Raw genomic sequence first — 27,182 nt, forward strand, 5'->3', positions numbered from 1 at the left:
AATAGAGGTGATAATTATTTCACAGGTGAAACAAGGAGAGCTGAAGGCATCCTCCAAAAAGGAGCACTTACCATCACATGCCATCCTACAATGCAGCACAAAATCCAGAGCCTCCCCGCAGTATCAGATGTGCTTTATTTCCATATCTTTGCTTCAGAGGAGCTTTTATTGAAGCTTAGAAGAGGTACTGCATATAATCACCTTCATAGGAAGCTGTATTTCCTAACACCAGGAAGCAAAGTTTTAGGAACTGAGAGCAAACAAAAGGCCACAGGCTCAAGACTGGAATTTTCCTGAGCTGTTTCTGCTCAGGACTCAAACACCAAAGTGGAAATTTCCCTAGGTGGAGTTCTTTGTTCGATGCCGCAGGCAATTAGAAGTCCCCAAGGTCTGCAGAAGTGGCACAAGGCTGATATTTTTGTCAGGGAGAATTTAAGCAATACAAGACAAAAATAATAGCATGAAATTCTGCTGCAAAACACACGGGTTTTTTTTCCCCCTCCCCCAAATCCTAGTGACTTGATCAGGCAGGTAACAGATGTAAGCATCCAAGAGAGCTTTGGAAAAATACCAAACGTTATTAAAAAAAAGTCATATCAAGTCTGCATTGCCTTCGATTTGATTACACAAAAAGGTCAAGTAATAAAAAAACCTTTGCACCTTCAAAGGTCTTGAAGGCATAGCAGAAGTAGTTTATCGTTGGAATACAGATCTAATTAGCATAGATTTATTTTCTTTTTCCAGTTGGCATCAGTGTCCTGTTTGAGGTTGTTCTGGACTTCACAAGCAAAACAAGCAAAATTCAGAAAGAAACACATTAATTGCTGGGATCCGTGATTTCTGTAAACTCTTGTATTCATATTCATTTGGAAGAGAGACTGTCAGAGGTTATCAGCTATCCCCACACTATGATCTGAAAAGGAGACTGGCTGTCACCAGCACCAACCCTTGGGAACGCCCTAGTCAAGAGTTCGGATGCAATAATTTACGAGAAAAAAATAAACTGCCACTCCCCTTGCTCTGTGCAGGACAGAAAGAAAAACAGATTGCACTTGATAAGATTACCAGGTGTTCCAGAGACAGGGAATGGGAGCTAAGATAATCAAGAGACAGAAATTCCACCTAATGGGACCATGCCAATCCAGCTGAACTAATAACTGCAGATGTTGTTACACATTTTCCATATCTTTCAAATGACATCTTGATTATTAAAAAAAAAAAAAAAAGCAACTGCTTGCATATTTTTCATCACATTATCTGATAAAATCCAGTAAGGACCACAGTATAAGACCCAGAACAAAACCATTTACTTCCTAAGCTCTGCACTGAGAGCAGTTCTTGAGCAAATCTGACAGCAATAAAGACTTGAGAGCTGCAGTCCCCTCACCGACAAGACAATGGGAAAGGATGCACCAAAAATAAGGATTAAAATGCCACAGTTGACATTTTATGCCAGCAGATGAAGGTGGCTATCATGCCTTCAGAGGATGCAAATTGAATTGCAGGAACATTTTCATTTTAATCCTTCTCTAAAAGGTCAGTTACCCCCTCTCAGGGGCCGCTGGCCCCTCCTGGAGTGTCAACTTGTGACACAACTGCTCTCCCTCTACGCCAGTCCTGGGACAGGCAAAACTTGGGATCTGTTTCATCACACAGGCACCAGGCTTTGGAATAAAATGACAGCTAGATTTGTTTTCCAAGCTGATTTTTCATGGCACATGTCCTTAAGCAGCAGATTCCAGAAGGGATGTGCATAGCAGCCAAATTTGTCTCGGATGTAAGAGAGGAAGTGACTTACAGCTGGAAGAGTTGCCAAACAGGTGCAAGAGATTGGATGTAGCATCAGACAGTCCCCTGCCACCAAGATAATGCCAAGGAACCTGATTTAGGCATTAGCTCCGTGCCCTTAGAGCAGCTCCACCATCCTTCCTGCAAGATAACCTCCCCATGAGTTGTTCCATAAATAGTTATCAACCATGTTCCACTGATTTACAGAAATTTAACAGAAGGATTGGTACAAGTACATGGAATACTGTTCCTCAATAGCAACCAAACAAGCAGAAATCATGAACTAGACCAACTCCATACAACACATATTAAAAATATCCAAGTTTACTACCAGTTAGGAAATACCACCAGCTTAGAGCTTTGGATTTTTGCATCACACTGAGGTAGATGTTCTGCTTAACCAAGCTTGCTAAAATTTACCGTAAACTTTCAAATCAAGCCATTCACAAACAGCCACAAGCCTTTTCTTTATCCAGCCCTAAATAACCCAGAACCGCCACAAGACCGATGCAGCTGTTTTGCATTTCCAAACAACATTCAGGTGTAGATTATTAAACTCTGTTTACCTGCCATTTCTCAAGCTCAGCACATACTTAGCTCCTTGTTTTGCTCCTTCCCTCTAATAAGACAAGTTATTGTATCATGGTTTTAAACTCACAAGATTTTCTCTTACTCATCTTGCTGTTTGGAGAGCTAGGTTACACCGAGCCTTTGGATTTAGAATAAAGCTGGAATTTCCTCTGTGCAGTTATTTTCATGTATGCAAATACAATACGTGTTTCGTACATACAAAAGTAATATATACTCGTTTATGTGCGCGTGTGTATTTATACGTACACACATATACACAGACTCCCACGGGCATCTAAGCCATTTCTATATGAAATGCATAGCCTTTACACTTGGCGGAAGCATCTTCCCCGCAAGCCGAGGTACCAGTTCCAACCAAAAGGTTTATTTTGGATCCATCAGCAACCAAATGGATTCGTTTAACCAAGGTTTTTCTCTAGGGAATGGCCCTCTAACAGTCTTCAATGCTTCTGGACCCATCGGAAGCTGGCCGCTCCTGTTCCCGTGCCAAGAATGCCGAGGTCACGTCCCCAGAAAAACAGCCCCAAGCATCCCGGTGAGACGGAGCTTCCCGTCCAGATGAGCGGCCTGAGGCATACCGCTTTCCCGGAAACACCGGTAAAACACGAACTCACCACTCGAGAAGGTCTCAAAGACGCTGGACAATCTCCAAGGTGGCTCCAAACCAGCCGAGACACCCCGAATCCCGCTTACCTCCCGCCTACGCACCGAGTACCCCGGGGGAGCCCTGGAGCACCCCTCACACACCTCGATGTATCCGGCGAGCGCGGCCGCGGGCCTGAGGAGCGCCAGGAGAAGGAGGAGCAGCAGCGCGGAGCCCATCGCCGCCGCCATCACCCGCCGCCGCCCGAGAGCAACTGCGGCCGCTGCGCCCCTGCGGGGACCCGCCTCGCCAGGCCACGCCCCCGCCTAGAGTGACAGCCTCGCGCGCCAACCGAGAGGCGGAAGGTAGCCGCACCCCCGCGACGATAGCAGCCAATAGGAGGAGGCGCATGGCGGGCGGAGCCACCCCCCAGCGGGAAATGGCTGCCGGGGCTGACGGGAGCCGTGGGGGGACAGCCGGGGCCGGGGCGTGGCTGCTCCCGGCCGCTGCAGAAACCAGAGCCGAGGTGAAACTCCGCAGAGCGGGCACCGGAAAAGGTTGTGGCCTGTATGGCCATTTGTAGGCTAAATGCTTCACCTCGCTACTGCGGCGAGCGGGAACGTTCCGGGGTAATTAAAAGTCTAACGAGACGTTTTCCTCATGTAAAAATAAAACAATGATGTTTTGCACTCAAAAAACCATCTCGACATCTATCCCCGATTTCTCAAAGCTCTTAAGCCATGTGCAAGCATCAAGTTCCCAGCCATTTGGGTTTCATAATAAAACTCAACACATATGCCCTTCTTTATTTTTTTTTCTTAAAATACAGCTGTTGCACGATAAGAATGATAATCGTTGATAGCTTCATCCTGCTGCCAACACTGGGTACTCACCAGACGCTACCTGGAAGACATCACATGTGCTGCCACACAAGCTGTTCTGTAAACACAGTACACCTCTCCATAAACTTTAAATAACATGCATGTATTTAATTAAAAAACAGACACATCACATCACCACCTTCAGTTTGTGTTTCTTTTCAACCAGAGCACAGCAGCAGTTCCTTCCAGTGCAGATATTCTTCTACTGCTAGTGCTGCTATTTCAGGACACATTTCTGGCTTTAAAACCAAGTTTTTATGCCAAACTTGCATTGAGGGTATTTTAATTTCACCATGTTAGTTTAAAAGTGGAAATTTAAAATAATTATAATTTTAAAATAAGCAAACCCGTCAGGAACAAAGCAGGTCTACCAAGTGCAGTTGCTTATACCACAGACCTTCCACACCTGTGCAGAGCATTTATTTACTTTTTACTATTTTCCTTGGTTTTCCCAATGGAAATGTAGGTCAGTTTAGGGATGACAAATGCCCACCTTGAAGACTCAACTGCTAAAGATCCCACTGGTTTCAAGAACATGAGATCTTTAAAAATACCAATATATTTTAGACTTCTTGGACTTTTTTTCACACTGACATGCAGTGATCTTATTGGCATTAAGTTAGAAAAGCAGTATCATGGAATCACAGAATGGTTTGGGTTGGAAAAGCTCATCTTGTTCCACACCCCTGCCACGGGGCAGGGGCACCGTCCACTAGACAAGGATAGAATATCCTATAGATTCTATATATTTGCTTTCACTTTTGTGTGAAGATATGTGAGGTGCTTAAATGGAAAAATATCTTAGCACAAAATGTCACAGTTACAAAACCTTTCCATTCTAAACTTCCACATTCTCTACTGGCTCTTACAAGTGCTGTTTTCTAAAATAGGAACACTACTGAAATGTTGCAGATGGGGTGAATCTGTACAACAGATCAATAAAGAGCCCAGTTTTAATTAAAATTGCTGACTGGTCTACTGGCCACTTATTATAGTCTCTTTCTTACACCATTTGAAAACCCTTAAATCTCTTTTACTGCAGTCCTCTGGCATATATAATTCTCTTTTTAGCCTGGCCAAGTTCAGTTGAACAACAGAGTAACAAGTTGCTTTTGAAAACTGACACATTTTAATATAACTATTTTAATGTGCAATGTAAATACAGGAGTATAACAAGACATTCTGAGTTAAGCTTTAACCTTTACTTAAAAAGGAGGGATTTTTTTTTTCCTCCCCAGTCCAAAATGTACAAGTTCTTTATTAATCTTTGGGATGGGACTTTCATTCAAGGTTGAATTTATATAGTATTTAAAGTGCTATATAAATTAATTTACTTTTAATTTTTACATAGTACTTGGTGAGAATTTATGTTCACAGCACTGACTCCAACAGTGCTTGTTTTTCTGAAAAACTTTAAATCTGGTGACTCTTGGGGAAGTCTCTCCGATAAGTATGAGGTACAACCTTAGGTGCATTCTCACCTGCTCCTAGTCCTCCACTGTAGATACACCAGAGTGTAAGAGGTGAAGTCCTGCAGCAAGGCTGCAACACAGGATATTCCTCTTCAAAAGCAAGGCCATCAGTGCTCAGTTCACTACCTAAAAAGCAAGTGAGAAATCAAAGTTTGAAGAATAACACATTTCCCTTCATGCAGAGATCAGTCCTACCATGACAAAAAGTCCCCAGAAAAAAAGGTTTAATCTCCCAGACCTTGGTCATTCCTTGGTGATGATCAGGAGCTCTACATGCAACTAAATTATATGACTGCATGATGGCAGGGAGAGAGATTGAGATAAGAGCCTCCAGCAAGATGTAAATGGAATTCCACCAGTTGAAAAATACCCAAAGGCTTTCGGCATGAAAGGCTTTGGGGGTGGCTTTTTTCAGGTGCCTCCTGTCCACACACGTCACTGCAGGCATGGTGACAAGATGGCTGTGTATAATTCAGTGCACAGGTCTATTTCAGGTGAGCACTGGTACTTGTCTGTTGCCTGTGACAACAGCACCAATTTCAATCAATGCTGCAAGGCTGCAGCACTCACTAGGACACCTCTCCTGCTGTTAAACATGTTAGGTAGGTGACAGCTTACATTTACTTCCAAGAATCCCATTTTACCCAAGTTCTGGAGCTCTTAGTGCCCTTTTCCAGGACATATGTGCTAATGAAGCACGAGAATCTCATCCTCACCTTTGGTTGCCAATGTTTATTCTGTAAGAAATGTTTCAAGTGAACGTCTCTGCCCCTTTTCACTTGCAAGAGCATGACTGTGTAAACAAAAAGCGCATATTTATGATTGCAAAAATGTGCTCTGAAAGAGTAATATTAAATTAATGATAAAAAGAGCAAACAAAAATCATCAAGGAATACATCTGCTACCATTAAAGTCTCTCATTAAAGCAGCAACTTTAGCAAACTGATACACTGAGATCCTTTCAGTACCCAGAGAATGAGTTCTGGATAAGTGAGGTAATGTTTGAAGATTCCCACCATTTTCTTAAATTCCTGAAATTAAAGTGTAAAATTAGTACAATTAACCAGTCAATTGCAATCCTATACAGCTCAACTTGATTAAAGATTTAAATGGGGGATCGCATGATTCGTACTAGTTCTGTGTGACAGATATGTGCAAGGTAGAGCTTGCAGAGGTAGAATTAAGTCAATCTGGGTTTTAGGAGGTAGAATGCAAACTGAAGTTAGAAACAACTAAAGAATGTGGTGGGATTAAGTAAAGAACTCCCTATTGCTAATTATTGGAATATCATAATCATACTCCAATATTACTACTGCTGAACACAATTCAGGAATATAAAAAATAATAAGCAGTGCTTCTAGAAAAATACAGTGCACAAATGATGCCCACCTAACTGTCCCAACTCATCTGGAGCCATCCTGCCCTTCAGACAAGACCTCTACTTATCATCAAGGCTGTATAAGTGGCAGAAAGCAATGCAAAACTGTTATTAGCCAACTCAAACTTGATCCAACATCCAGCTATTTAAGTGCCTGGGGACGTATTATTTCTTCAGACTCATAAATAACATCAGAAGGTTGCCAACCTCGTCTGGAATTGGACATCTGTATTTGGCTGCAGCATTTCCGTGTGGAAGTCCAGGGTTCCTGCAGCCTTGCAGCTCAGCCTTCCATGTGTGACTCAAAATGACAACACACTGCGGACAAGATGAAGGAAGTCCAGCAGCAGTGAGATGAAGGAAACTGCTAAAGAAACTGGGCTTAAGATATACAGTGAGAAGATGCTCCATAGAAAGATGGTAACAAAAAATGCAGAAACCTTGAGAGGCAGACAGGAGTTTAAAAATAAAAAGGTGATTTCTAGGGGAATACAGTGAAGTTTAGAAGAGTGAAAGGATGGAGAATAACTAAGAACAGATGCATACCATAAAAACAGGGATAAATGGAATAACTGCAGACATGAGAAAAACAGCACAGAAATCTGTGAAAAGAAGTGACAGTAAATGGTGATGGACAGCAAGCCTTTGTTTCTGCTCAGAGACTTCTTTAAAAGGGATTTGCAGGGAAGGGAGAAAATCTACCCTTCATTATACCAATAAACCCTTAACTCTTGATGGCCATTTTCCCACAGCTCTGGTCCATGCCTGAAACAGTGCCATTCATCTGGCTTCCACTGAGATGTCTGAAGTGGGCAGATCTGCACAGCAGTTTGTGCTGTATTCACCTCAAACAGCACAATCCTTGCCTACAGCATGTAACAGACTGTTAAGGAAACAAGCCTGGCATTAACACTCCTGTAACTGAAAACTTCAAAATAACGCTTCTGTTAGGTTTGGAGATATTATGGCTTTGCTGAAGCACCAGCACAGTAAGGTTCAATTGCATTGGAAAATGAAAAATGCATCAATCCAGGATGCTTAAGGGCAGCACAAGAGAGTGGCTGCTAAAGAAAGCTGCTGCTCCTTCAACACTCTGCATATGAATCTCAGCATCCAGAAAATGTGCTAAATCTATGATCTCCTCTAATTTCTAGATGGGGGGCAAAACCAATGGTAAACTTAATCAGACAATTTGTTTTTCTGAAGACTATCCAAGGCAAAAGCAACATCTGAGAGACACAAGGAATCCATTTTGGAATAGATTTGCGTATGTAGGACTCACTTCCCAGGAAAATAAATTACTTCTGATGTATAATCCAATAGAATAATGAGCCCACACTCAGACTGAGGATCCCAAATGCAGAAATAGCAGAGACTAACCACCTTTTTAGCTAATACACAAACTGGGAATTTATGCTGCTCATTTTCTCTCTCCAGATGGATCCGAGGCTTTGAGCACTGGCAGGATCTCAAGGCAGAGCAATGTCTGAAGCTTCTCCAAGGAACTGAACACAAACATTGAACCTGACACAGAGAACTCAAAAGATTGAGGGTACTAGAGGTCTACAAGTAAAGGCACAGTGAAGACACGGTGGGAAGAGAGGAAGGAGAGGCTGCTTTGCAGAAACTATTTAGTGAACTCTCATCCTCTTGCTTGGTGAGACGTCTTCCTGCAATGGCATCCTGTCTCCTTTATCTCTTCTAGTCCACTGTGAAGGCTGAAGCGGTATTTAACCTCTGAAGATGGCAGAATCAGTCGTTCATGAATCAAGGCAACCAAACCATTCCAACTTAAATAAGCTGAGCCCCACAGCTGTGGTAGACAAGCCATCTGAAAGTGAAAAAGCCCACAATTAAAAAGAATCCATCAACAACTGATATTGGCTCATTATGGTGCTGAGATTTCTCCTGTTGTCCTTGGATGTTTCTTCCCTCACCCCTCCTCTGCTTGCCTGTCTCAGTCATTTCAGCAGTGTGAAAGGCTGTTCATTTTATAGAGGTCTTTAATGAAAGATGGAAATTCAAATATGTTATAATCAGCTGCAGTTCCACATAAGTCAGTATTATTGCAGCTTTTATATTAGATCCTAATTTGTCCCACAAATGATTGTGTCAAATATTACAGTAGAATGATTTATGACATCAGACATAATGGAAGGGTTAAGCATTGATACAGGAGACTTGCTTGAGAAGAATAATTTTAACTTCTTTTCACTCAGAATTTTTGTCCTCTACTGTAAAAGAAACCTGAAATTGAAAATAAAAATGGCTTGTGTTACTGGCAAGCAATGGAAGTGATCTGATTCATGATTTAATTCTTCATTCAGTATTCACTGGTAGATTAAAAGCCAAATCATCATAACAAATGGCACAGCAATGGAATGTAAAAACCTCAGGACTTGTCCTGCTGAATAAATGTGGAATCACTTGCATCTTTGAAGATAAGTCTAATTCAACAGCAAAAAATTGATTCCTCCCTGTGCAATCAGGTCTGATTCAGCATCTGTTCCATCAAGCATCATGGAATTGCCTGTGCTAACAAGCTGTTTCAAGGCACACCAAAGTCGCCTTTTATTTCACCCCCAATCACTTGTTTGAGCAGTTACTCAGTTTGCAAGAACAGGCTGTATGAGGAACTTATGACAGAGGAACAGGCAATAAGGAATTTTAAATGTCTAGGAGACACATCATGTCTGATAATACAAATTACAGGGAACTGTAGTTTTCCATCAGCTGCATGGTACCTTTAAGTGCTTTTTTTTTCCTGTTGCACTTAAAAGCAGAATAACTCCAAAAATGCCCTCCTTACTTTAATTTGGTATCAGCACAGAAAGCTGCAGTTTGCATCATTCTATTTAAACAAATATTAAGACATTTCCTGTTACAATCATCATTGGGGCCTCACAGTTCTCAAACACCAAGTCATCCTTCTTATTTCAACACAGGAATATTGACTTTAGGTGCTGGAAATGCACACCTGGAGACACAGGACCTGCAGCTTTGCCTGTGGCACTATCACCAGACCCGACATTGGGAAAGAGCTGTAGGGTCTTTTCTGAGCAACAGCCTGGTCTTAGCAACTGAGAGTCAGAGGAAAATCACTGGGATACAGGAATCCCAGGCACAGGAATTCATATTTGCAGACCTTGCTCTACAAGTTTTTTATTTCAGTGCCCCAAATACACCCAGGGATCTACAGCGCTATTGACTTACAAACTCATTCAAGAGAGAGGCTTCGTATTGTGCTCCAGGGTTTTTATAACCTTTGAAGCAGGGTTCTTTGGAGGGCCACAAGAAATGAGATGTAGCAGTGCCTTGGCAGGTTTTAAACTCCTAAGGCAGCAAGAAGTTTGAATATAGATTCTCTTGGTGATAAGAAATAAAGGAATACATGTATTTGAAATCAGTGTCAGTTGAATAAAGGCAAAGAGCAGGACACAGCTGAAAGGAACTAGGATATGTAAGTAGAAGCTGAATCCCAGTGTCTCTAAGGGAAGGAGGGAACCGCCTACAACTTCCACCCTAAACCCATGGCCTGAGGGGGAGAACAGCCTCTTTCTGAATCACATTTTCTCAGAAGATGAGTCAGCTCCTGAGAGATCTTTAACAAAATCCCTGTCCTGCAACTTCCCAATAGTTTTTTTTTCCCATATCTTGCAAAAGGCTTAATTTGAAGTAGCTCCTTTTATTTTACCATGATTCTCCCTCATAGGAAAAGAGAATAGTCTGTGTCTTTTGCCATCGCAGCTTGCCAAGGCTTGAAGATCCCTTTTTTTTCCCCTCAACATTAAAAACATTTTGCCCCATAATAATGAAAACCACCATTTTGAAGGAGAGCTTCACACTGATATCAGTGTATTCAGCATTTTTGGAAGCAAATTACAAGGCTTCCTCCAACTCTAGGCTTTCCTGCTTTGTCCCAGTCACTTGGTTGACTCCCCAAGGTCTCCACCAAAATGTAGCTCATTGGCTAAGTTATAGAAAATGAGTCTTAAGTAGAGCACTCTGTTGAGGTTTGAGTTTTCACTTTAAAATGCAAATGGCTGGTAGTTAATTCCCCTTTGGGATTTAAGAGCTGAATTTAAAATGGGAAATGATGGTACAAAAATATATATCAGAAAGCACTGCAGTGTGAGAATTAATCATTTGCCACATGAATGCAGATTCTTAGGGTCAGCAGACATCTTCATTTATCTGTATTTTAATAGTTTCCCTCAAAACTGATTTTGGCTAAATTCTTCCTCAGCGTACTACTTGGTACACTCTCAGTGGACAATAATAAGGGCAAAATTTGACCAGGTTTTCTATTTTCTAAAATCTCATAGATCAGCATATTTAAACACATCAATATTTTACTGGGTGTGATAAATAACACCCTCATTTCTGTTCAGATGTCTAACAAGACCTTTTCCATACTTACTGAAAATACAGCTGGATGACAGACCCATTTGCCAATTCTTTGTCAACTGGGAAGGCTAAAAAGCAACCAAAAAAAAAAAAGCTGCTTAGCAAAGATGTTAAATCAATATTCACTAACCAATTGTAAAAGTCTCCCTTTCTTTTTCACAACTACCATTTTACTTCTAACGGGGGGCGGGAATAAGCATATATAATTATGTCCTTAGATCAATTTATGCTTAAACACATATACACACAGAGATACACTTCTGCAACCTTACAGGGACCTGGGGATGCAAGTGCTCTAATCTGTAGTTAAAATTCAGAGTGTTCCACTCCTTGCATGATCAGGCCCTAAGTAGCTCAACCAGATTCCTTCTATTTGTTCTGTCTTCTGGAACATATATCTTTACATAACCCTTCAAAAGAATCACTTCTATGCACACAGACACTGGCAAAAACACATCCACCAGTTTTCATAAACCTTATCTCAGCAAAGAATGGAACTGCATCAGCATGAGATAAAAACTACAGATCACAGCAAGCAACTGCGAAGTTCCTGGTCTGTGTTTAGAAGGGTGTAAACCTGGGATCAGGTTGATAAACTAGAAATTAATTGTATTTGGATACACTTCCTTTGGCACATGGGTGCAGAGCTGTGGCCAGGAAGCACATGTTGGGGGTAAAAGGGGAGCAGCCCTCAAGCCAGGCGTTCCCCCGGCCAACACCATGTGCTGATCCAGCTGATGCTGGATCATCTAGAAAAAGCACACAGGTAGATCTCTTGGCAGGGTCAGTAATTAAATATCTGTACCACCTCAAAAAACAATGACTTACACAAGCCTTATTTCAAGCTTTCCCTCTGTCTGTACAAGAATGTATCAAATAGTCACACTTTTCATTTTTGCCCTTCTTTTTGTTTCCATGTTTTTCTTGCACATTGCAAACTTTTGGTCCGAGTTCTCCAGGCCCTGTTCTTGTTTCTTTTTTTTTTTTTTTTTAATTAGACTAACTTCAGTCAAACCCTAGATCTGAAAGCCCCCAAACAATCAACAAAGAATGTATTTCAGTGTGGTAAATTTGAGAAGTCACAATAAGGGCTGTGGTATGGTACTATGATATCACTCACAGAGGACTGGTACTTCATTGTGAATGGAAACAGCATCTGGCACAGGGCAGGAAATCATTTACCAAAGGAGCATCCAAGAAGTACAGCCATGAAAAATAAGATTCAAATGAGTTTATGGCTATGTAACTTGTTGTCTTCGTTGGGAAGATGTTTCTTTAAAGTCAGGTAAGTTAAAATATTGCACATTATGTCTTTTTTCCACCTTCAACTCCGGTGTTTGCCAATAGCTTTTTAACAACTGCATGATTCACTATTGCGTATTCCACACTGAGAGAAGCCAGCATTCTGTACAGCACAGGGCTCTTTCATTCCTTTTTATTTCATATTTCTCTTATCAACCAACATGTCAGCTGTGAAATAAAACCTGGAGAAAAACTTTGAAAGGAGATAAATTCCCAGCAGGTGTCACAGAAATACTGAATTGACATTTAGTCTTAATTAACACCTTCTGTGTTAATTTTTGCTGTGTTGCAGTTGCTCTATATTAAATGAAATATTATTTTAAAATACTTTTTTTCTACACTAAAGAGAAAGTGTACAGGTAAAAGTAAAACTAGGTAAGTGATGGGAAAAAAAGAGAAACTGGCGTCACCAGCACAGTTCCTAAAAGCTCTGCAGGGAATTAATGAAAAGATAGCAGAAAAGGGGAGCCAGGATGTGGAATTCAATGCTAAGATGAATACAGTAAATCACAGAATCCCAGAATGGTTTGGATTGGAAAGGACCTCAAAGCCCATCTCATTCCACCCCTTCCATAGGCAGGGACACCTTCCACTAGACCAGGTTGCTCCAAGCCCCATCCAACATGGCTGTGAACACTTCCAGGGATGGGGCAGCCACAGATTCTCTCCTCTGCACATTTACAACCTTTTGAGGTTGAGGAGAACCACTAGGATGTGAAGGAGCTCATTCAACTTTTAGGGTATCCTCAGGTGAAACAGAACTCGCCAGGGAAATGAATTCAGCCCATATCAAGCTGATTCAAGTAGTGAAAAATGACCTTGTCATATTAGGCCTATTCCTGTTCTTGGCCTTCCTGAATACCTCAGCAACTATAAGAATAACTTTCAAGATAATCTTATCACAGTGGCAAAGACATTTCAGTGTAAAAATCAGCTTCTGAGGGGCTGGGCCTGCAGCTGGCAAGTCTCTTGATTAAAAATACTCAGCATTTGCTTTGAGAAATGCCATTGCTATTACCATGCTCTATTATTCAGGCAAATTCACTAAGCAGCAGATTTTGGAAATCAGGGATCAAAATCTCAGCTCTTTTGATAAACGTGAAGACTCCCAATCCCACCTGAGCTCCCAGTGGGGTGTACTGGCTTTAGAGACAGTCTTCCCAAGCAAACAGATTTAAGAGCCCTGGGAAATACCAGTTATACTCTAACAGCAAAACTCTGGAAACAAGTCTCCAGGGGGGTCCCTGCAAAATGAAGGCAGAGCAAACCCGACATGGTGCAGGACACACTAGCACTATCAGCTAGAACTGCAGCAAATCTTTTATTGTGAACTGCAGCCTCATGCTCAAGCAAGCAAATCTGGAATTTTTCCACTATGTGCAGGCTGGGGTTACAGAAGTTCAAAGCAACAGTTTAACAATTCCAAATAACAGAGAAATGCAAAATCCTGTCATAACTTAACCATGTAAATCTGCTGCTTTGAAAAAAAACACCTTTGTTTTGGGTCAGGCTTGCCAGGTGCCTGGGCACACCTGGAGTACATAACATTTGGGTGCACCTGGATAACATCACCTGAACTGTGACAATGAGAATTATTTCCTGAAAAAAAGACTGGCTCTGGCTCAAAAGGTTATGTTCTGTTCACTAAAAGATTCTGGGGAAGCAAATTTGTTATTTCTTCCCAGGCTACAGTATCTGCATCCTGCCTCCAGCGTTGTTTCACTGAAGAACAGCAGAAGCCCTGCCAGCATTCCCTGCTCTGGGCAGCTCTGTGCTTTTCCCCTGAACAGCACATTCTTATGTTTTTCCTGTCTGTGTGACTACAGAAGTTTCTTATTTGTAGCCATCTGCACCCAGGCAGAGGCTGCAGCTTCAATCTTAATGGCTGTCTGGAATGATATATTTGGTTTTTATCAGCTTCAGAGATAAGGCAGCATCCCTGAAAGATAAGGCAACTCCCTGAAAAATCCTGGCACTTGCTCCATTTGATTCCTCCTGTTCTCCTAAACCAGTTGTTTTCAAAGGCATTCATATATCTGTCTACAGTGTGGGTGGAGTATACTTAACTTCCAATTCAGTTAAGTTGGAAAACATTCCCTCCTTTTAAACTAATCACTCAGTAAACAAACATTTCTCTTCTACCCAGACAACTACCCTCTTGAAGAACACATCCGACTGCAAAGAACCACACTGCAAAAATACTTTGAATGCAGTCCAAAGTGACACCAGTCCCAGGGTCTGCTCAGGCAGCACCTGCTGCAGCGTCAGGCCTCACACAGGAAACCCTATCCCCAAGGTGCTGACAAGCAACACAACCCCACCCACATGCCATAAGGCATGAAGAACTCCACTTAAAATCTCAGAATGCTGTAAGAAAATGTCAGCAGTGTTTTTCTTTCCAAAGACCTAATTTTTAAAATGTTATGATAAAAAATTAAAAACAACTTAAGACCATGGTAAGTAAAGGCTTGAAATTAAGGGAAAAAAATTCCAACCACAACTCTTTTTTGTGCACCAGTCTTACAAGCTCTTAACAAATAGGGTAATAATACAAATATTATATTTAAGACAGACTCGATTTATACCTTTATGAAAAAAAATCCAAACCAAAACCAACTTCTCCAAGAACCATGACTAAATGAGGACTAAGATCTACCTTTAGCACCTGAGCAGCAGTACACTACTAAGTGAGACTTCAGAGGCCACTAATAAATCCTCCTCCTGATCCTAAGCAGCTTCACTTGGGACTACCCCTGCCCCCCAACAAGCCCAGGAGTCCTATTTAAGCCGAGCTTAGGGCTATTGCTTCTTGTCTGAGTAATTCTAGAGGAGTATTGGGTTTTAGCTTAGTATGAACTGTAACTGCCTACGGATCTTAAATCTGCGCTATTGCTGTAGATTAGGTAAATTACTGATGGATTTTGTCTTACTTTCATTACCAGCCTACATCATGACATGCAAATTTGATTCTAATTTTGGCCTCTGCTCTGCCTTGTCCTCTTGAACTTGCCTGCTGACCTGTACTTTTGAGTGCTCTCTGGATGTCATCTCTATATGAATCTTAGTTATCTTCTATAGGTGGTGAAGGATGGAATGGGAACTGGTGAGTATTTCCACAAGCTTGGACATCCAGACATTTAGATAAGAGCTGGAGCTATCCCAGGGGTTGTTTTTTGCCCTTAAAAATCAATCAATTTCTAAAACAGCATCATCTGTAATGAAATCTTCTCTGTAAAAGCCCTGTTGCCCCACTAGAGCAGAGGGGGGCTGGGTAGACAGCTGGGAATGAGGGATGTGCTAGAACAGGAGGAAACAAAAGAAACACAGTTTGTGTAGTCTGACAGAACAAACCTCAGTGAGGATGTGACTGCTGTCTATAAACACATCAGGAGAGTAAACACTGGGGGTAAGGATAAAGAACTACTTAAAAGGCATAAGTAGAAATAGACTTTAGAAATAAGTAGAAATAGACTTTAGAAAAAAGAACCAAGTTGTCTTCAATGATGTTTTTAGTTTCTTGTTCAAAACTGCAGGAATAAAAGTCTCCATTTCTCATCAGGGAAAGCTGCTCAGGTTATATACTGAGGTGTCTGTGACGGAGGGAATTTGGTAGCTTGGAAACCCTCTGCCAGCTCCTACATCCATCAGAAGGTCAGACTTCTAATTTCTAACTTCTGCAGAAGGAGAAAGACTGACCATCTGACAGAAAAGTATTTTTATCCTTATACATACTGAAAAAGGATACAGAGTTTTCCCAGCTAGGAGATTTACTTTTAGCTGCTCTATAAAAAGCCAAGATATACAGAGTATAGCGTTAGTACATGTACTAAATTAAATCTTCAAATACAATTTTTTTTTAAAGAAAATGTGGCTGCTGTCTAAACATCTACCATAAGTTATCACTGAATGTGGTTTTATGTTGCCTCTTTTATTCATCTACCAAATGTATGCAGAAGCAGGAGGAAGATTCCTGAAGATCCCTTCTTTCCTGGCAGGTGGAGGAAAGCTGACTGTCACTTCATCACCACATTTTGAAAAAAGTTGTCAAAAGCTGTATCAAATCTTTTCCCAGTGCTGGAGACAAATCTTCTGGAAAAATTAGAAATCTTGTATAATGCACTATAATTTTAAGAATTATTTCATAATTTTAAATAGAGTAATAATTTTAATAGAGAATATTAAACCTTTATTTAACTTTCTAGTGAACTCAGAAATATCACAAAGCATGGAGAGTTTCCTGAGTCATTCTGGCCTGATTAATGGAAAGGAAACCAAACACCCTCTGTATTTACTTTGCAGTTGATGCACAAATTATTTCCTACTAATAGCAGTGCTTCTACACAACCAGGGCTGGGTTGTGGAGACATCTAAACTCCAGTGGGAAATCAGCTGGTAGCGTTGGGTGCTGGCAGTTTAGTGCTGTCAGGATCATGGTAGCTGAGATCCTTCCCAGAGAAGAAATGAGAGAACTAAATTAACAGTTATCCCAGCTAAAGAAGTAGCTGACCTGGATTTGAAGTTGAACTACATCTGTTCAGCATAGATTTCTGGGAAATGCTCCAAGAATGAACAAGTCTGGCAATGCAGAGAAGAACTGGGTTGCACTGGAGTTACTGTACTTGCCTAATCTGGGCTGACTGGAACAACATGCTGCCTGCAGAAAGGCTGGGGCTCCACAGGAGCAGCTGAGCACAAGGAAAAATCCATTTCTAACCCTGCAGAATCTTGCAAAGAGACAATTTGCAGCAAAAGCTGCGAAATGCCAATCTCCCAGTTGATTTCTGTCTCCTTAAAACCATGGTTGTCTCCTTAAAACCATGGGATCATCAGGAGCAGCAGCTGCCTTTATAAATATTATTCTAACGGAGTCAGGGAGATATTGGTGTGTGAGTGGCAAAGTATTTTCCCTAAAGGCATTTTGGCATCAGGACTTACTTTTTCTATCCCAACACCCCAGCAGAGCTTTGCTAAATAGATTTTCAGTGAACTGAAAAGCTGCCTTTTCTTAAAACTTTTTTCTTTTACTGAATGACCAGAGAAATTTAGAGGGCTGGGGGGGGGGGGGAGGGGTGATGATGCAAGTTGTTTATTGGCTTATTTTTGTGCCTCTAGTATTAACAATTGGAGGATAAATGGCACTTGGTTGGGGACAAATCAGACAAAAAGAGAGCAAATAGTGAATGCATGAGATTAAATGCTTCAGGTAATAGTATGTTTTTCATTTAAATTTTTGAGTTGATGTAGATACTATTACAACACCCTCAAACTTGTTTTAGTCAATTTTTTTCTTGCAGTTAAAGGGATTCATTCAGCATGTTTGAAAAAAACAGACTAATTTTTTGGGGGAGGAGTGATCCCGAGAATCAAAATAAAAGAACTTTATTGTACTTGTATGTGCTTTACATGAGGCCACTTTAATTAAATTTATTGTGGCTTACACTAAACTAGTGAATTCATGTTTTGCATCCTCTGTGCAGGATGAAAAGTAATTACATTTCAGTTGCATTATAATATAGCAGGTTGTAACAGACACGGGGACAGAGCTGAAGTTTTTCCATCTTCTTGATTGGAGTTTTAAATCACAGCCAGATGCTGACTTGCATGGGGGTGGGAAGTGGGTACCACAAAGCATAGCCCAATTCCATGTGCAGTTTAATTTGGAAATCTAGACCTAAGTACCTACTTGTCATGCACAGAATGAGACTGGGAGGTCACCAAGGCCAGGGAGGCAGTGGCCGCTTCTATAACTCAAATGAGTTTAGAGCACTTGAGCATTTTTCTTTGTCATATTTAATCTATATGTTCCTCAAAATGGGATTATGTCATGGAGAAAAATCCAATAACCCAAACAAAACCTGAAACATTCATATAGATGGGGAAAAAAACAGGAAAAAAAAATCTTTCTAGGGGTCTGAGAGAGGGTTGGGGAGCAGCTTTAGGGATTAGGGTCCAGGTGTGGGAGGCTTGTTTTTATGGCAGAGACTTAGGATTGGTTTTTCTAGGGGAAAGGAAGGGGTGAGGAGGCCCAAGAGAAAGAGGACAGAAAGATATTCATGAATAAATTAAATGGGGTGGAGTTCCAGTGTGTTCCAGGAGGATTTTCCACCTGGAATCTGAAAAGGGGGGAGAAACCAAATCTGAAAAGGGGGGAGAAACCAGTCAGAACACTTGCTTCCATCTGGGAACTAGTGGAAAAATTAATGTTGGAGTGACCAGAGGGAAGAGACAGAACAGGCAAAATGAGACAAATTGCTGCAGCAGCAGCATCCAAATGAGATGATACAGGGATGGAGACATGGATCTGACGGCCTGGGAGCTGAGCAGGGAAAGGAAGATTTTCAGGAGGGTTACAGCACCTTCCAGGCTGGAGGTGAAGAGGGGTGTTTCATGTAGTTCATGTGAACTGTGCAGATTAGAAATAAATAAATTAACCTCGTGTGAAGGCCTCTCTCTCTGCCAGCACAAGGCTGTGGGGGAAACAAAGCCTGTGCTGGAGCATCAGAAACAACACATCAAATGTGGGAATTACAATAGGCATTACATCAGATGCCAGATACTGCAGGGGATGAATCAGACCAGCATTGGGCAGTTTTGGTGCATCCATGGCAAACTTGCACTGATTTGACTACAAAGGGAAAAAAAATAACCTGTGGAACAACTTTCAATGTGAGCCCTGTTTCAGGAAAGGGTACTGTCCTATAGTCCACTGTGGGACTACATCTCTTGTGGTGGAGCCACCAAGCCTTCAAAAATGTTAGGGAGACTCTTGGAAAACGCAAATAAAAATGCACTTTGATTTTTTTTTAAGTAACACATGCAGGTTTAAAAAATTTATAAGAAATAAAGCAGTTTTGTTTGCTTTTATGTATTTCCTTGTAGTACTTGTTCTCCTGAAGTTTCATCATGGTATAATGAAATTGAAGCTGGTTCTATGGGACAGAGAAATAAATTGGCTCCATGACTCCCATAATTTGAATTAAGAGAACTGCCCAGAGATGTAAAGAAGTATAGTTAAGGGGAAAAAAAAACCGAACAAACTTCTAAATTAAACTAATTGTGCTGACTTGAGGCTTAAAACTCATATCTAACCATTTTAATATCAAGTTCATAAACACAATTTATAAAATTTGTATCTCTGTGGGCTGTTTTTGAAATTTTGATTGCTCATGGAAGGTGGTCGGTACAACAGGGGATGATTTCAATTTACAACAGCAGCTCTTAATTTAAAAGATTAATCCAGGATTTAAAAGGACAGACCTAATGGAGTTACACTTAATGGCACCAAGATCTGACTCTCTCACTGTTCTCCCAGCACAGGGACTGAGCAAAACCAGTTCTGTAAAAGTAGTGATTAATATTTAACCCAAATTTCCCCCATCTGTCCTCCTGGGCTTTGGTCAGTTGCCCACAATGGCCCATTGCGGGATCTGCAGCTGCCCACACTGCAGTGAACAGCGGTTTACACACAGTCAATGAAGCCATTTAGAACAAAACTAAAAGGTCCTAAACATAGGGATTGTCTGGCTTAAATATCTACTGGCCTACTTGATTAAAGAGCTACCCGAGTGTGTGCTAATGGCAAACGAATGATAAAAAAGGGATGTTTTTCCTTGCCACCATAATGCAAATAGATAAATACTAAACACAAATATGGCACTAACCCCACTGGAATGTTACACTTTTGAACAATAGTAATTATTATCCTTCTTTGAGCAGACATTTAGGACTCAGACACTTGTACCATGAAAAAAAAAGTAAGTTATAGCACCATTTAGGGACGTTTTAGGCACAAGGAGCCCTTTAGTGGGCATTTTCTCATGGGTTGACCTTCAAGAGATATTAATAGCTCACATTTCAGCTTTTAGTTTATCAGCTTCAAGTAAAATTCCAGCGGAATCCACTGTTTTTGACACAATTTTAGGTAATTACGCTCCAGATAGCGCTGAAGGGGCTGCAGAGAATTGCGGACGGGATCCCACGAGAAGTTTGGGAGTCACCACCTTGCCCAGGAGGGAGTGGGGGATGGGCCCGGCCCTACCTGTCCTTGAAAATTCGGAGTGAGGGGTGTCGGAGGTGGCGCCGCCCTGCCCCTTCCCGCCACCAGGGGGCGCCCGGCGCACCCCCACCCCCACAGCAGGGGGCACTGCCCGCGGCGCCCACACCGCCTCTCCCAGTGCGGGGGCGGAGCGCCGCGATGCAAAGCGCGCCCTGATTGGCGGAGATACCCAGGGCTGGGATGAGAGAGGGGCTCTGATTGGTCGCCAGCAGCTGAAGGTGAGAGTAAAAATGTGGCCGAGGACCACCCCCGCCCCCCCCCCCCCCCCCCCGCGGATCGGGGTGTGTGTGTCGTCCGTTCCCCCCCCCCCCCCCCCCCCCCACGCCGCGCCCCAGCCCCCTGACCTGGGCGCCCCGAGCCTTTCCTTGAGGAATTCTGTGCCCCATGGTGGCTGGCGGAGGCGTTTCAGCCAATCAGCGCGCGACGCCGCGGCTTGTTGCCAGGCAGATTATGGTAATGAGGCCGGGCGGCCACCCCCCCCTCCCGCTCTGCAGCTACCATTGTGAGGTGAGGACAGGTGGGGGGGTTCGAGGCCGCCGCACGGCTAGCGGCAGCGGCCGGGGCGCGGCGCCCGCACGGGACCCCCTCAGGTAACGCGATGGGACGGTCCGGGAGGGTAGCGCGGCCCGGGGATGCCGCGGGGACCCGCCGGGGGTTTTAGACTTGTTGTTTTAGTCGCACCCAAGATGGCGCCCGGAGCTGGCGGTGCGGGGCCGGGATAAACCGTTCGCTCCCGCCAGTGGGGGGGGAGGGGAGGAGGAGGAAGGGAAGGGGAAGTAGGGCGTACTCATTCCCTTCCCCCCACACCCCGCGGGAGAGGTACAGTCCGCTTCCCCCCCGCCCCAGCCGGGATCCCCCACCCGCCCCGGACACGGGGAGAAGGGGGTGCCCCCACCCTTGTTCCCCCCTCCCTCCGTGGTACGGTCCGGACCCCGGCACCTGAGCGGCGCGGGGGGGGTGCCAGAGCCATGTTTTGCCTCCCCAGCTCTGTGGGGGGGGTCTCATCTCTCCACCATAATTCTAGGCCGCGCTCAGCCCAGCTACCCGGCCCTCGGCGACCGGCCCGTCCCGTCCGCTCAGCCGCTGCCCTGGTTGCCCACCCGTGTCCCTCCTCGGCCCTCAGTGGTTGGGGCTGGCTGGCCGCCGGGCGCTCTCACGAGGGGCTGATGGCGCCGCTGCCCTCAGGCGGGGGCGGATGGGGGGGCGCGGCGGCGGGAAGCGGGCAGTGTGAGGGGGCGGGGGGGCACTCACGCCTGCTGATTGGCCGCGTGCCTCGCGCCCCTGCCGCCTATTGGCCTAGTTAGGGGAGGGGGCGTCTCACCCCGTCTTCGGATTGGCTGTTGGTGGCCGTGGAGACTATATCAGGGGTGTGGGTGGAGGTCCCCCAGTCTGCCCTGTGAGGGGCAGTGCTGCGGTATGTTCTGGGCGTTCTACCCTCATGAGATTCTCTTCCCCCAGGAGACCTGTTGGGCATCTATGTGGCCACAACAGAGCAAGGCTCCTGCTGGGTGGCCCTGAGGCTTGGTGTTGAGGGAAGTTAGGCCCTTCCCCACTGCCCTGAGGGCGTTCCATTCATAAACGTCCTGATATTAGTTGCTGCAGGTGGTAGCTGTAGGGTTCACCGGTCTCCTGACAGTGGTCTTGGTGCCAAAGACCCTGTTCCTGTGGTCTTGGGTATGTTTGTAGCAAGTGGGTGCTTGATCTTGTGGCTCTCTTGATCTGTGGGTATTGGTGTTGAGTTGTCCTGTTTCCCCTCCTGTGAGTTGGAATGGAAGAACGCGGTCCTGATGCTGTGCCTTTCAGAGTTATTCATCCTAAAGGGATAATTCACCTTTTTTGGGTTATTTCTCTGTACAAGAGCTATGTATGCTCACCTTTTACCTTTGAGCTGTACATTGCAGAGCTTCAGGGGGCCTCTTACAGGGTCCCTAAATTACAATTTAAACTTGGTTTAGGCTACTGACAGTAGTCATAGTCCTGACAGTGAAATGAAGGGTCAGTATTTGTGATGCACTTTTTGGTACCTCGGCATCAACTTGTCTAGTGTATCACTATATAGTTATATAGTTATGGTTCTTACAGGCCTTTAAATAATGATCAAGTGCAAAGCTGGGTGTGTGAAATGCCAGTCAGTGTTTCCCTGGGAGTTTCAATGGGAATAGAGACTATACTGAACTGTTGCTTTCTTCTGTCAGATTTTTAATGATTTAGGTTTTTTTTTCTTGTAGTTCAGTTAGAAGATGAGATGCTAATGAATCGCCAACTGATTTTACAAGAGGATTCTTTGCATCTTTTGTGGACACAATAAAATAATTGGCAGTCTTGAGCCTTCTAATGCCTTCATTTCTAGGAAAAGTAATACAGGAGTGTGTATTGCTCTAGTCTGCCCTTAAATGGAAGACTTTTCTCTGAAATTGTGATGGCTTTTGGCATTTTGCTTCATGGATGCTTCTCTTGTACGAAAAGAGACTGCTTTATTATCTTGCTTATAGGATGAGATATCGGAGTAATTGTTATTAATTGATATTGGAGTAATTGTTATTGTATAGAATAATTGACAATTTGATTTTAGAGAGAAGTTGGTCTGTAGTATTGTCTGCTCTCCTCTGGCACCCTTAGTCCTATCCTTTGCAGAAAATTCTTGGATGAGCTCTCCTGGGGTAAATTGCTCTGCAGTGAGCAGCCACTTCCAGTGTGTTCCTGACCACCTGCAGCTGCTGGCAGCTGTGTACACTGAATTCTAATGGACTTCTAAGTGTATCTAATTAAGTGGGCTGGTTTTTTATGGTGAATTTTGTTTGGACTTGAACATTAGATTGGGTCTATTTACAACTTTTATCTCCTTCTAGTAAAACATGCAGTTGTTGTATCGTAGCCCTGAAATGCTCTATATGTCAGTCCCCACCTGTTTGAAGGTGCAGATAGTCCATTGGTTCTCTGGGGTAGTGCAGAGCAGCAGCTATTCTGAAGGAGCTATCTCAGGCATGTGTTTTTATGTGCAGAAACAAGGTAGTTTTATTTTTTTGAATTTTGACAGGTGATTTAAATTCAGAGGAGAGGTGCAGGAGGGTGGAAGAAGGAGAGAGGAAGCAGAACCACTCCCTTGTAGGAAGGGGAAGAATCCCCTCCAACTGACAGTTCTTTTGGAAAGAGTTTACTGAAGAAGGAGAAGGGATGTGAGACAAAAAATTGGCAGGAAGAAGCTGGAGGGGAATGGTTTGTTTTCTTTCAGTAATCCCTAATAGAGCCATCTTGAAGGTTGTGTGGGCAGAACCGTAGAAGACACTGATAGAGACATTTATTTTCCTTTTGTGTCATCCTATGGTTTAAATGCATGTATTCCCTGCTTCCTTGCTTTATCAGAGTTCTCTCTCTGAGATTTATCAACCAAATCCTTCAGGAAGGCATGGTCACTGCCTCGAGCAGTTGGAGCCCAAAAACTGCAGTATGTGTTTCAACAGCCATGATATCACAGGGACCTCAGAGGATGAAACATTGGAAAGATAAGAACATGAGGAACGTGTCCATAGATTCAGGAAGCTGAGGGTGGGAGGAAGAAATTGGTTGTTGGAGTGGATATGTAGATGTTGAGCAAATGGGAAGAGAGGTGACTAAAGAAGAGGTTTGCATATGTAGAAAGTAATGAAGTTGAGTCTTTGCCCACTGAGAGAGGGGACAGTGTGAGAAATACTTTATTATACAAGAATTAGGACTCAAGAGAGATGTCCTTGGAGCATCTCTTAGTAGGTGTCTATACACAGCCTAGGTAGTCCCCTGGAGGATGTTAACCTGTGCTCAGCCTGGATTCTCTCCTGTGTTCTGTGGTAGAAATGGATTTTCAGCTACTGACCTGATAAGTTGTGAGAGAATAGTTACATCAGACTGTTGTGCTGTCACCTTCAGTGCCTGGGCACCGTCCCTTTAGGAAAAGGACTGTAATGTGTGATGTCTAGCAGAGGACTGGCCTTGGTCTAAGAGATCTTTTCCAGTTCATTGTTGCTTTGATGGTGGATGTGCTGTAAGGAGATCGATTCATTATGTATGATGGCAGTAAAAAGTGAGTTGGTGTTTGGTTGAGTTCTTCTATTTATTATATGACAAAATAAATTAAAGCTAGTTTTCCCTTTGTGGAGATAAATAATTCTTGCTGTCCCAGCCATAGTATGATTTCGATTTTTAACTCACCAGTAAAACATTAATAACGTAGTTTTACATTACCTGCTTGATAACATTCACGCAAAATGCACCAGGGCCAGAGTTCCTTGAAACAGTATGTTCCTGTGATGGATGGGAATGCAGAAGAGGTGACAACAGTCCTGACTCAGTCCTCAATGAGGTTACAAACCTTCTTGCTGCAATGAAAGCATGTTCCTGCTAAAGGATCTCAGGAAATGCACTGACTCTGCCTTCTAGGCAAACTAGGATAATTAACTTTAAGTGTGGATGAAGCTTTTTGCAGGCAAATATGATGTTCCTTTTGAGCATAATAAATCATTTTCATATTAAAAGCTGGAGGAAGACTCAGAGTCGTAAAACCCCTTCTGTACCAATCTTGCTGCCCTTTCACATGGCTGGGGTGACACACAGTTGTCACTGAGCTGAGTTGTGGGAGGATTAAGCCAACAGTCCCTGCTGTTATTGCTGCAGGGAACCTCAGGCTATGGCAAGGCTCTTTTACACTGAGGAGTAAATCACATTAGCTGGTTTATGTACCATTATTTTAAAGTGGATTCTCATTTGAGATATTGAGTGGCTTTATTCCTCCCTGAGCAGGAAGGTGGTCTTTTCCCCTTGCTCTGTTTTAATATTCACCCTTTCTCATCCCAGAGAAGGGGTAAAAATGAGTGTTTGGCAGCCAGTGGCTTGGATTTTTCAGCAGAATGCCCTTAGTGAGCCTCACAGAGGTTGCTGCAGATGAAGTCCCCAGAGATTTTGTCTCTGTATATTCTTGTGTAGTCACAGCATTGAAAGAAATTGTCATTCTTTAATAGCAAGTTTGCCAGGAAAATACGGTTATTGTTGATTCTAATTTTTTTTGGTGGTGTTTTTTTCTGACTTTCAGAGCTTACCTTTGAAGCCCTGGGTGAGTTCACTGGGTTTAACTTGTGTTTAAAACACTTACACTTCAAACACAAACAGCAGTGACTTTGCTGTTAGTGGTTTTCTCTTACAGCACTGTTCACTCTTGAGTGTTTTGCAGGGATCGTGGACGCACCTGTGAGGGGACATGTGGAGTTGTGGTGGCTCAGGGTGTCTATTGCTGCTGCAGCAAAGCTAAGAAGGAGATTGCTGTTGGATAGGCAATGAGGCACTTTGCCCCTTTGAGCAGTGCTTTCCCATCCTCTGGAGCTGAATGCAATTCACAGGGAAGCTGGTTTAATAATCACAGCTCCAGAGAAAACACCATCCCACAGGAACAGGAGGGAGGAGTTGGAAAAAAAATTAAGAACTGTCAGGCAATGACACTAAGATGCTTTCGAGGCATCAGGTGCAGCAGAGAAGTTTTGTCATTAATGACATTTTCTGGTTTGGATGTAAGATGCAAAAACTAAAGAGAGATGGTTGTAGGTCTGTGATAGCAGCAGGTCCCAGAAGGTGTTGAGAAAAGGAAGGTAAATGTGAATGGTGTTCTGAGACAAACCTGTGTTGTCCTGAAGGGATGGTTAATTTACTTGCACAGCTCAGAATGAGCTAATATTCCACTAGAGGAGATATTTCAAAGTCACAGGAGCCGTGCTGGTTCTTGGATCGTGTTGTGTTGCAATTCGCACAATATACAGTGACACAGGACTGTGAGTGCCTCACCACTGCCATACTGGAGTGGTACTGGACTATAGTTGTACTCTTTAGTTATGTCTGTTACTGTTCAGCTTGTGTCATCACCCAGCAGACAGGGTGAGGCATGCCTGTTATTTGGGGAGGAAAATGCTGTGTCTGCAGTTACTGTAAATGCTTTAACATCTCCCACTGGCATTGCTTCTTGCTCATGTTTGTGATGCTCATTGGACTGTATGAAAGCATTGGGGTGCTGGTGGAATTTTGGGTGACTGTTGGGTGATATGTCATAATTGACTCATCTTTCAACTTCCAGAAAAGTAAGAACTTAAAAAAAAATAATTAATTATATTTGAGCCGGGCCTCTTATATTTTATAGTGGAGAGAATATAGTTGTGACATACATAACATGTAAATTTAACAGGAGTTTAAGCAAGCTGTTTGGATTACTGTTTTACTAAACCTCTACATGGATTTCTATTATAAAATGTAGCCTACTTTATGGATACTGATAAAAAACCTGAGTTTATCCTATCACAATGCCTTTTATCTTTAATTATCTTTTTTTTCTTTTAGGATTTCTGCAATTGAGTTTCAATTTCTGCCACACGGATTCTTATGGTAATCCTTTGGACACAGCAGAGCTTCCTGTTGAGGTGCATGTCTTGGTGTTTATTTAGCTTGTCTGAAAATGTCTGATGTGTTCAAGACAGTGAGAAAAATCAACAATTGCAAAGGATAATCCAGGGGTAAACAGTGTGGAGAGCAAGCAGAGAGCACTCCCTGCATGCCAGTGATTTGGCAGTACTCATGTCCAAAGTTTCACATTTATTTCTCCTAAAAAGCTACCAAAGCTGAGAGAAGATCACAGGGAAATGGTTAAAATTTCAAAACACTGTGGCTGTCAATGTCAGGGCTGTAATGGGTATTGAGCAGGAGCTAGGGAAGG

At 43.0% G+C, this 27,182-nt stretch overlaps 2 protein-coding genes across 19 annotated transcripts in view; one reads left to right on the forward strand and one right to left on the reverse strand.

Moving 5' to 3' along the window:
* Positions 1-20,890, reverse strand: part of APLP2 (amyloid beta precursor like protein 2) — a 67,078-nt gene extending 46,188 nt beyond the window's left edge. For 4 of the 12 annotated variants that reach the window (XM_053997104.1, XM_053997102.1, XM_053997101.1 and 1 more), the window contains exon 1: positions 3,127-3,267. In XM_053997104.1, the coding sequence (XP_053853079.1) occupies positions 3,127-3,213 (87 nt within the window). In that variant the 5' untranslated portion in view covers positions 3,214-3,267. Of the gene's footprint in view, positions 1-3,126; positions 3,268-5,324; positions 5,442-6,031; positions 6,109-6,900; positions 8,525-11,113; positions 11,169-20,802 lie in introns of those variants that run through there. The other 8 variants (XM_053997109.1, XM_053997106.1, XM_053997108.1 and 5 more) reach the window with 8 other exon arrangements.
* PRDM10 (PR/SET domain 10) overlaps positions 20,461-27,182 on the forward strand; it is a 51,888-nt gene continuing 45,166 nt past the window's right edge. For 3 of the 7 annotated variants that reach the window (XM_053997090.1, XM_053997097.1, XM_053997098.1), the window contains exons 1-2: positions 20,966-21,048; positions 26,810-26,889. The gene's annotated coding sequence lies outside the window, so the exon portion shown is untranslated. Of the gene's footprint in view, positions 20,677-20,826; positions 20,912-20,965; positions 21,049-21,826; positions 21,873-22,040; positions 22,133-26,809; positions 26,890-27,182 lie in introns of those variants that run through there. The other 4 variants (XM_053997092.1, XM_053997091.1, XM_053997094.1 and 1 more) reach the window with 4 other exon arrangements.

This window comes from Vidua macroura, chromosome 22, assembly GCF_024509145.1.
Source record: "Vidua macroura isolate BioBank_ID:100142 chromosome 22, ASM2450914v1, whole genome shotgun sequence".
Taxonomy (NCBI): Eukaryota; Metazoa; Chordata; class Aves; order Passeriformes; family Viduidae; genus Vidua; species Vidua macroura.